The 14,456-nt window shown below is 39.8% G+C and overlaps 1 protein-coding gene and 1 pseudogene across 2 annotated transcripts; both read left to right on the forward strand.

The window, feature by feature from the left end:
• On the forward strand, window positions 1-2,280 carry LOC105259604 (MICOS complex subunit MIC27). Of its 2 annotated transcripts, XM_045037461.1 has the most exons (2): window positions 1-991; window positions 1,097-2,280. In XM_045037461.1, the coding sequence occupies exons 1-2, from the start codon at window positions 977-979 to the stop codon at window positions 1,781-1,783; spliced, it is 702 nt and encodes a 233-aa protein (XP_044893396.1). In that variant the 5' UTR covers window positions 1-976; the 3' UTR covers window positions 1,784-2,280. The 2 variants fall into 2 exon arrangements, with proteins under 2 accessions (XP_044893396.1, XP_006936402.1); XM_006936340.5 differs by having other exon boundaries at window positions 2-2,280.
• Window positions 2,281-10,946: 8,666 nt separating this feature from the next.
• LOC101083956 lies at window positions 10,947-12,034 on the forward strand (annotated as a pseudogene).
• Window positions 12,035-14,456: the final 2,422 nt, after the last annotated feature.

Raw genomic sequence — 14,456 nt, forward strand, 5'->3', positions numbered from 1 at the left:
TAAGGTTTTGCTGAAACAAAGAGTAATAATCACAAATGTAACTCTAGAAAACATATTATTTTAGTAGAACCTTTGTTATTAATGGGAATTTTAGAGGCCTCAAGCAAAAGTAGGTTCCAGCTGTGGAGCTCTTTTGGAAGACTGCCAGGACCTTGCTGGGCATCCCTGATCTCCACTGATAGTCTGGCATTGAGACCCTAGCATGTGCAAAGCTAGGGCATTCAGAGACTGTCACTCAGACAATAAAGTGACACAAAGATCATTATCTCTTATTCAAGTGGATCCTACTACATTTCGTGTTTAGATCAGTTTGCTGGCATCTATAGAAATGTAGAGTTGCTCTCAAAATCACACCATGCATTTCCTTTATTGATCAACCCACACGTGTGCTATGGGTGCCCCTGCCATTTGCTAGCATCCCATCATTTGTTAGACTGGGAAAGGATAGTGAAGTTGGATTGGCCGTCTTTCGGCCTGAAGAAAAGTTTGGGATTGGTTTCTACATTTGCGGGATTGATAAATATAACAAGCCTGGAGACAGACATCAAGGCATCATACAGAGACCAGAAGGAATACAGAGCGGTGCCTCCTTGCATTTTCACTCCTGAGCCTCTTCCACATAAAATGCAATCCTTTCAATTTTCTGCTGTAGCAGAAAGTTGGTCTCCCTCTTTGACCTCCATGACTTTCCTCTTTTTTCTGGTAACATTCCCAGGCTCACGGAGCACAGAGTAGAGTGTGCAACAGTACCCAGCAGATGTTCATCTGATGTCCTCTATATCCCAATTCCTCAGTGAAAAAACTTTTAGGGTCTTTCACATTGTTTTGCTTTCATGGGTAATTTGTAGTTATTTTATTCATTCCATTTAAAAATACAGAAGTCAAAACACACTGTGTTTTAAAAACATGAGTGTTCAGAGCATCTTTAAGAATCTCTACTCGGGATATGAAAACTTAGACGGAGAAGGTCACAGATATGGCGGCTGTCAGGATGGGAAAACTGATAACCATACCTGCAGGTCTGATGTGTGCATCTATAAGTGTACATGCAGCCAAAGAAGAAGAATTGAAAAAGCAGCTAGTAAAACCAGAGCAGCTCCCCATATATACCACACCACCTCTCCAGTCTAAATATGTTGAAGAGCAGCCTGGTCATTTACAAATGGGCTTTGCATCCATCCGTAAAACAACTGGTCATTATATTGGCTGGTGTAAGGGTGTTTATGTCTTTGTGAAAAATGGGATAATGGATACAGTACAATTTGGAAAAGATGCTTATGTCTATCTGAAGAATCCACCTAGAGATTTTCTTCCAAAAATTGGAGTGATTACAGTTTCAGGATTAGCAGGCTTGTTTTCAGCAAGAAAAGGTTCCAGGTTTAAGAAAATTGCTTATCCCTTGGGACTGGCCACTTTAGGAGCAACTGTTTGCTACCCAGTTCAGTCAATAATAATTGCAAAGGTAACTGGGAAAAAGGCATATACTACAAGCCAGCAAATTTATGAAGCAGTTAAATCATTGTGGACAAAAAACAACAAAAAAGAGTCACTCCCTAAACCTAAAGAAAGAACTAAGATAGAAAACTCTGGTGAAATAGAAATATCTGCAAAAACAACTCACAACCTGAAATTTTCAGTGCCTTTGTCAACAGAACTCATCTTTGAAACAAAGACAGAATCGGAATCTACCTCAGGTGCTACACAGTTTATGCCTGACCCCAAGCTCATGGATCACGGGCAGTCCCATCCAGAAGATATAGATATGTACAGCACTAGAAGCTGAAATAGTCTGCATAGAGAACTACAAGATGTGTGAAGTTGAAAATAATGATGAAAAAATCATGTAAAGGGTAACTGTGATACATAGAATATAACCTAAACCAAGTTTTTCCCGTACATCTTCTAATGTAGTGTACAGTTTGACTAATCACATAAGTGATTAAAACACAAACTGAATTCAATTCAAACAATATTAAATGATTGACAAAGAGGCAGAAGTAGAAGTATTGGGATGCATTGAATGATTTTTAGCGGTGTTTACAAAAATAGACTAAATATATAAACACTGATGAGACTAAAATCTGAGCAAATATGTATGTGGGCACATAAATATTTATACAGATACACATATATATTTGTTTTACCTTTTTGAAACTAATGTCAGCTAAATTAGAATATTGTGTGGAAGGATGTGTTCCCCACTTTTTCATTTCCCAGAGTTGGAATAAAATACTCATATTTTATGAAAAAAAAAAAAAAAGAATCTCTACTCGGGAAACACTTATCTAAAGGAACAAAATATCCCAGCTCAGAATTTCTTACTGGTATATCACCTCATTTCTTTTTGCAGTTTGTCACTGAAAGAGGCCAACTCATTAGGGCACAAAGCAAGGTGGGCAAGCCATTCTAGAAGTTTAAAATACCAATGTTATTAAAGTAGAAAGGATTTCTATAGCAACCCAAAGTATAATGGTATCCAGAACTTGTCTTGGGCTTTAAAGAAAGTGTGAATGATAGTTTAGAATGTAGGTAGCAGGGTGCCTGGGTGACTCAGTTGGTTAAGCATCTGACGCTTGATTTCTGCTCGGATCATGATCTCATGGTTCCTGAGATCGTGCCCCACGTCAGGCTCCGTGCTGACAGTTTGGAGTCTGCTTGGGTTTCTCTCTGTCTCCCTCTCTTTCTGCCCCTCCCTTGCTCATGCTTTCTCTCTCTCTCTCTCTGTCTCAAAATATAAATAAACAATTTAGAATGTCAGGTAGCAACTGCACATATGCCCAAGTTGCCACCAAAGCTAACTTTTACTCCCATTTTTCCACTGTCATGTATGGCCATAAGACAATTTCCACATGGGCCCTTTGATTTGTTCACCCTGGTACCTTCACAGCCTATTGTCCTTTCCTTTCCTTCTGCGGCTTCTCTCCGTACCCACTCTTTGCCTTGGGATTCCTTCTCCCACAAGACTACTCTTAAAATCTATCTTCAGTTACTCTGGCTTTTGAATATATTTGCTCCTAATTAATGCTAGGAAAACAAAACAAACAGGCAGAAACAGTAAATAACAAAGATGGGTAAATTCCAAAGGTTACAAAATCTCACAGTGTTCTCAGAATGGTCCTCTGGGCTACAGTTGTCAATTTCCTGAAAGAAAGTAAATTTCTCCTTACACTCAATGCCACACGCGCATACACACACCCACATTTCCATCTCTACCTTTTCACTCAGTAAAGCAGGGCTAATGCAATAGATGCCTTCTTTGCTCAGAGGGACAATTTACATTTCTGGTGACCTCCAGATTGGGTTATGCCTAGCTCACTCAGTTTCTGTTGTAGTCAAGAGCAGCCCCTTATGGGGTGCCTGGGTGGCTCAGTTGGTTAAGAGTCCGACACTTGGTTTCAGCTCAGGTCACAATCTCATGGTTTCATAGGTTCCAGCCCCAAGTTGGGCTCTGCATTGGCAGAATGGAGCCTTCTTGGGATTCTCTCTCTCTCCCTCTCATTCTGCCCTTCCCCAACTCACATGCAGTCTCTCTCCCTCTCTCTCTCTCTAAAAATAAATAAATAAACTTTAAAAAAAAAAAGAGTGGCCCCTTCTGGAATTTCCATATATAGAATGACTCCTAACTTGAAAGAACTGGTAGCATCCTCTACTGAGCTAGGTCATTGCTGAAATTGTATGAAAACTGTTTCCTAACTAATCACAGAGCTCTCTGATTGAAACATTCTAAGTGCACATTCCCTTTTTCCTACACAGGCAAACATATATAAGTTAACTATACCTCGTATAAATATATTTATTTCATGAGTTGACATTATTTTCTTTGAACTATGAACTAACAGAATTTTCTATGAACTACCTGTATTCATTAACAGGTAGCCTGTATCTATTAACAGGTACATCTTGTTAAATACATATACTTGCAATTCCTGGCTTTGCATTGCTTCTGTCATGAGAGTCTAATCCTATATCTTTTCAGAAAGGTTTATTCTAGAGAATAATTTTATGGTAGAAACTGAATTTTTGACAAAATGTTTTTTAAATGTTTATTTTTTTCAACGTTTATTTATTTTTGGGACAGAGAGAGACAGAGCATGAACGGGGGAGGGGCAGAGAGAGAGGGAGACACAGAATCGGAAACAGGCTCCAGGCTCTGAGCCATCAGCCCAGAGCCTGACGCGGGGCTCGAACTCACGGACCATGAGATCGTGACCTGGCTGAAGTCGGACGCTTAACCGACTGCGCCACCCAGGCGCCCCTTAAATGTTTATTTTTGAGAGATAGAGAAGTAGACAGAGAGAACGAGCAGGGGAGGGGTGGACAAAGAGGGGAAGTCAAAATATTTCAAGTGACCATTTTCTTGTTCCTGGGCCAGACAAGTCCTAATAAAGGTAATATGTAAGCAGGTTATCTGATTTTTTAAAAAATCCCATTATACAAAATCTTTAGTCTTTTCATTAGTTATATATTTCTTAAACCAAACAGACCCTTCACACCAAACCGGTGGTTCACAAACCTGAGTATGCATCAGACATTCCCGGAGGGCTTGTTAAAATACTTTTTGCTGTGCCTTGCCCCCACTTTCTGATTCGGTAAGTCTATAGCAGAGTCAGAGAAACTGCATTTCTAACAAATTCCTAGGCAATGTTAATGCTGCTAATCTCCAGACCAAACTTTGAGAACCATTCAGTAAACTATTTGGCTGAATGAATCTGAAATCTTATTACAGCCAAAAATTATTTACAGTGGTAACTACTTCATGAAATAGTCTTACGTTTCCACATGTATAATGTATTGTACCAATCATATTACAGGTTATTTTGACAGTAAAATAAATCAATCCACAAGTCAACAAATATTTATTGAGTTTGGAAGAGTGCCAAGAGCATTCAGCTGATAGTCAATTCTATTTTTTCTTTCTTTATTTTTTTTTTTTAGAGAGAGAAAGTGCGGGAAAGGGGCAGAGGGAGAGGGGCAGAAGGAGAGAGAATCTTAAGCAGGCTCCACACTGAGAGCAGAGCCTGGCTGGGGCTCAATCCCGCAACTCTGGGATCATGACCTGAGCCAAAATCAGGAGCTGGATGCTCAACCAACTGAGCCACCCAGGTGCCGCCAGTTGATAGTCAATTCTAATCCCAGCTTTACTATAACCATGGTCTTGGTGCCAACAATCTCCCTAGACCTGAGTTTCCACATCTGTAGAACAAGGGGAATGAGCAAGATGAGGTATCATCCATATCTAAAAAGCACCTGATGATTCTTTGCTACTACATATAAGCCAACATGCTGAGTGAAGTGAGGGAGTAGGAGACACAGAACTTGCTCCTTAGTGGGGGGACACAAGATAAATACCCAGAAGAAGATACCAGCCTAAGCCAAAGGCAAATCTCACATAATGGTGCTTCAGAATTCCATCCTGGTGGAATGACATTAGGAAAACCATCTCCTCACTCAGGCTCAGACTAAGGGAATTTGGGCCTGTTCTAGAATATTCATAATATCTTTAACAGAGAAAAGCTCTTCCCTCTTTTCTATCTTCCCTCTTTCCTTTTTCTTTCCTTTCTTTTCTTTCTTTCCTCCCTTTCTTCCCCTTTTCGATAAATACTTACTGGGACTCGTAAGATAGATGGAAATGCCAGGGTAAACAGCTTGAAACCAAGTCATATCAGCTGAGAAAGCTACGTCACCTCACCGAGCCTGTTTCTTCAACTTTAAAACTGCTGTCGTAAGCCTCATATGAGATAATACACATAAAGTTTTTAGTGAAGGGCCTGCCACATAGTGAGAAAATGTTATAGCCTTGTATCTTCCAAGAGTGTTATATAGTGCTAGAAACTTGAGTAATCTGAAAATGAACAATGGCCAGACATGTAGGCCTTGGAGATGAGTAGAGAATGAAGGAGGGACAAAAAAGGATGTGAAAACTAAATACATAGACCAAGTGGGGAGAAAAGGAAAAAATTCGCTATTTGTGGATTAGGAAATAGAATAGCACAGTGATTAAGAGTTTGTGAGGGGTGCCTGGGCAGCTCAGTCAGTTAAACATCCAACTTTGGATCAGGTCATGATCTCACAGTTCGTCAGTTCAAGCCCTGCAACCAACTCTGTGCTGACGGCTCGGAGCCTGGAGTCTGCTTCAGATTCTGTGTCTCCCTCTGTCTCTCTCTGCCCCTCCCCTGCTTGTGCTCTTTCTCTCAAAAATAAATAAATAAACATTAAAAAAAAAAAAAGAGTTTGTGCTCCAGGAGACAAGACTATCTGGATTTGAACCCAGGCTTTGCTAGCTGTCTTGTGTGATTGTAGCAAATTATTCAACAATTCTGTACCTGTTTCTGCATGTGTAAAGTGGAAATAATGATAGCTTCTAGCCTTTTATTCTTTTATTTTATTCTAAATGAGCTAAAACCTGTTAAGGGTAAGATATATTTGGCACATTATAAAAGCTTAATAAATGAAAGCTGCTATTATTATCATCTTTCAACCTAATTCTCTAGTCACTCCAGTAAGGCTCTTGTTCTTGGGAACACTAAATAGCACAGAGAGGCTATCATTGCTTCCAGTTGGAACTGCATCAAGTGCATTCCTGGAATTGCTTCCCTAAGGACTCCTGCTTTTCTCTTATGAAGTTGATAACATGTAACGTTTAGATCAGGTTCACACTCCTTTATTAAAACTGAGCAGAGGACTTGCTGCCGTTCCCAAATTTTGCCGCACATTAGAATCACTGGGGAGCTTTTTAAAGTACCGAAGCTCACATTGCACCCCTTATCAAAATGAAATCGGAATGTTTGGAGACAGGGGCCAGGCATCAGTAGCTCTTAAAGATTCCAATATGAGGCAAGGTTGGGAACCTCTGGTTTAACAGACTGGTTTTCCTTCTGATGTTGGTGCTAAATAAATTAATGACTTTACTGGGACATTGTTTCATTTTTCTAAGTAATGTGTGTAAAAACTATGACAACATAACAGGGCTGATGAAGTTGTAAACTAAATTGCTCTTCAGACAGTCGATAGTGCCCTCTGGTGGTGTGATTAGAACCTAAAAATAATCTACTTTTCTTGCGTGGTAAGAATGCCTTTAATGCAGTGAAAAGGTGTCAGTGAGGACTATCCTCCACTTCTATGCCCCTTTACCATTTATACATATATCTAGAAAGGGAAATTTAGATCTAGAATGTAAGCTAATCAAGATCACACAAGAATCATTGATAGCTGTGAAACTGAAATGTAACTGGTCCTCTAACTTCCCCTTCCTCTCAAGGGCGTCCTCCCCCAGAGCAGCAATGTCTTCATAACCTCCCAGTAACAGCACCACCCATGTGCATCAATAGCTTCCGGGTTCTATTTCTAGCTCCCAAGCATGACCTTGATTCCTGCAATTGCCAAACACAGTCACATAACTGACCTGAGCCAGAAGTACCTGGAGAGGAGTAATGAGGCCTAGGGTTTTTATTTCTTCTGTGGGGTAGAAGGAAAAGGTTACACTCCTGGATAGGAAAGCCTGACTGACTGGGCCTTCTGGTTAAGGCAATAACTGTCTCCGTACCCAATGAAAGGTATTGCCAGTAGGAGGTGACTCATCTTGACATATCTCTTCTCTATGTCCTGAATCCAAGAGGCTTCATATGGGGCTTCAAGCGGGGACGCTGAAGCCCAGATACAGAACTATTTTCTCCAGGCAGGTTTCTGAAAGCCCCTGGCTAACCTAAAGTCTCAGCACTAATGGGGCACTAGAGATGTGGCATTCTCAATATGAGGGAACAATGAATGATGCCACAATACTAACAAAAAGCACGGGATTGTAGGGTCTGAAACAAAGTAAGAAACTGTTGGAGGGTAGAGGCTGAAGATTTAGGGACTAGGGGATGGGAGAAGCAGGGTGGGGGATGTGGATCCTTGCAGACAGACTTGCAGAATTGAGTCTCTGAAGCAGAAATACAGTAGAATTGAAGATTAGGAGCAAGGGAGAAGGGAGGTCTGGAGCCCCGTTAGGTCGTTTCCCTGCAGATTGATACTGAGAACAGCCAACGACTCTACTGCCCCTACGAAGACTTGGGGAGCTGAAGCCTGGTGGCCACCACAGTGTGACTCCCAGAACATTAGGGCTTCTGGGGACCAAGACACCATCCTGGCCAGTGTGAGTTGAAGAAGACCTGGGCATCCTCAGCCATCTGCCCTTGCTTGGCACAAGGCTGGGTCGGGCACAGCTGTCTCCCTGATCCTTCTACTCCTTGCAAAATCTCGATTTCTCAGAACTTCTAACGGCATCATGGTCTAACAAACTATGACAAGTCGAAACGAGGCTTCGCTGACACCATCCCGGGAAATCTAGGGATTGCCTCAGCTTCGGCAGCATAAGGAAACATACGGGTTAATCCTGCCGTTTGCATTCTGATGAGAGAAAAGCTTCCCAACACGGACTGAGATCCTGCAGGGCTTTCTTGGAAACATAGTCCTGGATAAGGAGGAAAGCATGCCCACAGAATTCTGGGATAAGTAGTTTTTGGTCTCCAGGTCCGCATTCCCAACTCCGCATGCGCATTGCGCGCTGGAGCCTGGTATCTGTTCTCGCGAGAAGTGGGCACGTGCCGCCTCCCGCCGAGGCTCCGATTGGTGTAGCCTGAAGGGCTGCGGACGTTCTGCTGCTTAATCGGGGTTCTGCCTGACCTTCGGATGGCATGGGATTTATTCATTCCAGAGCTCACAATTTGGAAAGGGCTAACAAGCTAGCTGACAAAATGGCCTGAGTAGAAGGGCATGTATTTTAATTGCTGTGCTGAGCGGAAGCGAGTGGGTGAGAAAGGTTTCCCAGAGCAACTGAAGTTGAAGCTGAAACCAGAAGGACCGCAAGGCAGGAAGCCGGGCAAGGGGTATGGTCAGGGCTAAGGCTTCTGTCAGAATATAACGTGGTTTTAGTGTTCTGCTCCCAACTGAAATTTGTACCCTGTTTTAGTAAACCGATAATTTCTCAAGTACTTCCTAAGATGCCCACAGTTTTAGTAAAACTAGTAAATTTTTGTGTCTTTAGCTAAGTTTAGCCTGTGTGATGCCACGTACAGATGTTTTTGCGTGTTTTTTTGTTTTTTTTTTTTTTACTTTTGACTTTTGTGGGACTTTTAATGTCTTTGTGTATATTGTCAGTTGTTAAATTGTATGATGTGAGGTAGAACATTATACTAGTCTTAGAATCAGGAAATGGGGATTTAGACGGTAGGCCTTGGGATAATTAATCCTCAGTGATGAGGAAGAAGAATATGTAATTTCGTTGTGTTTGTTCTGGGACTTTGAACTACCTTTGAAATCTAAAACAATAATAATTGTAATGATTCCCTAGCTTAATGAATGAGAATGTTTAGTAGGTAGAGGAGGAAGATGACAACATCTAGTTACACAGCAGTGTTCCAGTAAGATTTTTAGGTTGATGTGGGCTTTTATTTTACTGTTTGCGTGGTGTTTAATGCGGAGGGAGTAGGAGAGGAAATATGTTGGGGCACAGGTCAACTATGCGGGCTCAAAGCTTGCTGTGATGGTCTCTTAGTTTTGTTTTGGATTTGTGTTTGTTTTGTTTCATATTGTTTTTGTTTTACAGGCGATCACAATCGTTTGACTTGATGATTTTTTTTTTTTTTGTCTTTACTGTGGTGCAGAAGCGATTACATTCAGTAGCAACTGCACTTCATATTTTGAATTTGGATCTTTTTCTGGGCTACTGATAGGCATTGCGATACTGTCATGATGCTAGGTAGCATCCCAGTCAGCCATGTGATCCCAGGGACAATCAACTGATAAACTTAGAACTATTCTGTTTTTCACTTACAATGCAGTATTCAATAAATTACAGGAGATAATCCACACTTTATTATAAAATAAGGTTGTGTTAGAGGATTCTGCCCCACTTAGGCTAACAAATCTGAGCACGTTTAAGGTAGGCCAAGCTAAGTGATGGTGCTCTGTAGGTTAAGTGTATTAAATGCATTTTCAACTTAAGATATTCTCAACATAGGATAGGCTTATCAGGAAATAACCCCATAATAAGTTGAGGAAGGTCTGTAGTTTGTTTTGGGCAGAGACAATATCCATTAAGGAAGATTCTTGCTAAGTGTGGCATTGATTGCAAGGGACTCTTGCGGTGGGTGGTGGACAGCACCTTGGCTAATTAACATCAACAAAATCATGTTAAGTCTTAGTGTTTGGGAAAACGTTTACTCTCTTGTTATTTCTGTAGTCCAGCCCAAATTCTACATTAAGTTGATATTGAGAAATATAGAACTGCATTCTTTCTGGGTTTAGTTGGATGACATTTTCATTTCTGTTTTATAGTCTCATTAGACATTCTTTTACCCAAAATAAGCACTCCATTATATTTTAAATGGCCTCCTTCTCTGACTTGGTGCTTTTTTTCCTCCAGTTTTAAAGACTCCTTTGCAACACACTCATTGAAATCGTCATTCCCCTCTAGTTTAGCTGCTTCCTCGTCCGTGAAGCTTCCTTTCCCTAGTTTCCAGAGCCCAGTATTTTTTTTATCTCTATTACCCCACTTTGTTAATCTCCCTTGCAGTTTAGTGATTTGTATCTCATTGGGTGTGCCTTTCTGCTTTATAACCCCATGTAAGACATGCATTATTTTCTTTTGTATAGTTAGAGACTATATATTAATTATCTTTTTTTCCAGTTATTTTTTTAAATTTAAATTTTAGTTAACATACAGTGCAATTTGTTTTCAGGAGTAGAATTTAGTGATTAATCACTTACATATAACACCCATTGTCCATCACAACTTATCTTTTATTCTTCAAAAAAAATTTTTTTTCAACGTTTTTTATTTATTTTTGGGACAGAGAGAGACAGAGCATGAACGGGGGAGGGGCAGAGAGAGAGGGAGACACAGAATCGGAAACAGGCTCCAGGCTCTGAGCCATCAGCCCAGAGCCTGACGCGGGGCTCGAACTCACGGACCGCGAGATCGTGACCTGGCTGAAGTCGGACGCTTAACCGACTGCGCCACCCAGGCGCCCCAATTCTTAATAACCATGTGCTATTACTCTTGTATGTGTATATACAAGTGTCTGGCACATAGACCTCTGTAATTCCCAGCCTGAGGCCAGGAACCCCTGGCAAAGTTAATAATATTTATCCACCTATTTTTGGTATAAAAAAAATTAAACATACCTCCTCAAATAAAAATGTATAGGTTTAAAAAAGCTTTTCAAAAGTATTTTTCCTGAAAATACATGATTTCAAGTTTGTTAAAAGCTAATTAAAAACTCTTGATTAAAAACCTGAATAAACTAAGTTTTAGGTGATCTTTCAATAATAAAGGGATTCTTGGGGTAAAACATTGAGAACTACTCTATTTAGTACTTAGAAAAAAAAAATTAAGAGGCGCCCAAAAGGGATTGTGGGAGAAAGCTCTTTTTCTTTCCATCTGGCAGCAGCCATTTCACTCAAAGGTCAACCAAGATGGGCGCTTACACGTACATTCTAGCGCTATGGAGAAAGACACAGTCTGATGTAATGCGCTTTATTCTCAGTACTGCCAGTTACTCTGCGCTCTACAGGGTACCCCATTCAGCCCGGCATGCTAAAGCCCCCAGACTGGGATACAACGCCAAGCAAGGTTATGTCATGTATCGGATTCACGTGCACTGTGGTGACTACAAATGCCCAGCTCCTAAAGGTGCAACCTATGGCAAGCCTGTCCATCATGGTGTTAACCAGCTAAAGTTTGCCCCAAGTCTTCACTCTTGCCTAGGAATAAGCTGGATGCCACCATGGGGCTCTGAGAGTCCTGAATTTTTACTGGATTGGTGAAGATCCCACGTACGAATTCTTTGAGGTTATCCCCATTGATCCATTACATAAAGCTGTCAGAAGAAATCCCGACACTCACTGGATCAGCAAACTAGCTCTCAAGCACAGGGAGATTCAAGAATTGACCTGTAGGCCCCAAGAGGCGTGGCCTTGGAAAGGGTCACAAGTTCCACATGAGGCAGCTTGGAGAAGACGCAATACCCTCCAGCTCCACTGTTACTGCTAATGTAAGTAAATTAAAATTCTTAACCTAATAAACAATTTATGACAGTCAATATTTTTTAAAATATGTTTGCCACTTCTTTCCTAAATTCAAAATTTTCTTTCAAATAAAGGGTAATTTTAAACAAGGTTATAGTGATTTCTCTCTTACCAGAGTATCTGAAAAAGTACATCTTAGAACACCAGGCTAGCTATGTTTCGCATTGTTTCAAGAAAAAAAAATCTGTATTAATGTTACGGGTAAAAATGTGTCTTGTCCTCTTAATTATCTTTTTTTTTTCACAAATTTATAATGTAGCCAACTGTTGTTTCCTGATAAGCTCAATTTTCTGAATATTTACAGCCATCTGTGTTGACTTAGTATGGGGGTACATCTGACTTTAATCTCTTTAACCCAACACCTTCTAAAAATATTTGAGAAATGGAAATTTCATTTGTAAATATTACAAACTTAGCAGTTCAAGCATGATATTAATATATTCTCATCCTAAAGTTTCATCTGTTTATGAACTTGAGTCTCTTGGAATTTCTAATTCTATTAGGTCAGGAGATTAAATTCCTCCAAATATGTATTCAAATGCTCTTTTTTTCTTCAAATCTGAGAAGTGTGTTTGACATTTTGCAGGTTTTTTTAACTTTCTAAACGATGGCAAGTTAACCTTAATTTTGGATTAGCCTATGTATGGTTGTAGGATGCAGCGGTTTGGTGAATTGTGATGATGACTAAAAACTGATTTGCTAATACTATATAGCTTCCCACATTAAAAAAGTATTTTTCATAATATCTAAAGTGTATTTAGAGTTGAGGTTTTGTTTTTTTAATTTTCCAGCCATAAAGGAGGCAGAAAAATGTTCACCAATCCTTGCAGTATTCATTAAAATAAGAATTTTCACCATGGCCATGACAAGAACCCTAAATAATTCCATGGCCCAGAGTTGTGCTTTCCTGAAGTTAGGATCCCAGACAGGCCTGATTCTTCAGCAATTCTGGTCTTCTGCTGAGTAGGAGCATTAGTCAAGGCCTGAAGGAGGAGGAAACAATATCTCCTGAGAAAGCCTTCTATAATCTGGAACACCACAGATTTCTCAGAATGGGAGTTGAGATCAGAGTGTCTCCTGGTTCTTTATGAAACAATTCAGTCCGATCAAGGACACACACCTGGAAAAATGACTGGCTTCTGGAAACAGTGTTATTCTGGTATTTAGGAATAACCCAGCTGTTGAGCACCAGGAAATAAGCTTCAATCAACTATATTTCTTGTTAAATGCTAGAGACTCATTAGATAATAATTCTATTTCAATAATAGTAACGACAGAGCATTTATTGAGTGCTTATTTCAAGGCAGGCACTTGATATTCATTATATTATTGAAGATTTTTATTTGGCATTTTATATTACTTCCTCTGCCCTGCCAGCTGATGTACACAGAAATCTGCCCCAATATCTGTTGGGGTCCTGATTAAGTCTGAGAAAATTCTGTTGTAAATAAGCCACAAAAGATTTTATCTTTGATCCTTTCCTCTGTATTCTGTATTAAAAAAAAAAAGTTCAGAAATAGTATTGTATCAGTGTTAATTTCTTGATTTTGAAAATTGTACTTTGGGATGAGCACTGGGTGTTGTATGGAAACCAATTTGACAATAAACTTCATATATTGAAAAATAAAAACAACAACAACAAAAAAAGAAAATTGTACTGTGATTATGTATATCGTTAAAACAAATGGGGTAAGAGGTATGAGGGAACTTTTTGTAGTAATTTTGCAACTTTTCTGTAACAAAAACAAAGTTGAAATACTTCATAATTTCTTTAATACAATTTAGTTTATATCTTTTATAATCTTCTTATGGCAAAAGGGCAATACATTTTCAATACAGAGAACATTTTACATGCATATTATAGAAAAGAAGAAAATGAAAATCCCCTAATTCAACCATCTAGAGGTATCTGCTATAAATACCTAGGTATAAATTCACTGAGGTATGTGTATATGGATGTGTAGTAGTATGTATTAATTCAATCACGGACTCCTTTTGCAGAGATAATGCTTTGTATTTTTTTATTGAATTTAATTTGTCTTATACCTTCAGTTTGCCTAATGGGAGGTAACTTAGTCACTTCCAAGTAGTTTGGGCATGTTAAGATTTGAAGTCAATTAAATACAGGTTTCAGATTCAGTCCCATTCTGTTACTCTTTAGGGGGCTTATGTTTGGGTTCCATTCACCTTCAGCAGGCATCAACTACCGATATAACTTGTCCCACCTCATCTTTAGCCACCAGCCTCCTGCTTCTGTTGGCTAGAACTATGACCTAGTGAAGTCCTCCAGCCTTCACAGAGCTGGAGAGTCACTGGGGACTGTCGTAAGATTTTGAAAGGCTGCCATTGAGCCCTTTAACAGAGCCCCTTTATTAGCCTTTATTCTT

The sequence above is a fragment of the Felis catus genome, chromosome C2 (assembly GCF_018350175.1).
Source record: "Felis catus isolate Fca126 chromosome C2, F.catus_Fca126_mat1.0, whole genome shotgun sequence".
NCBI classification, from domain to species: Eukaryota; Metazoa; Chordata; class Mammalia; order Carnivora; family Felidae; genus Felis; species Felis catus.

What these genes read in the sequence shown, in the direction of transcription:
- LOC105259604 (XM_006936340.5), top strand. Translation starts at nt 977, where the DNA reads ATGGCGGCTGTCAGGATGGGAAAACTGATAACCATACCTGCAGGTCTG.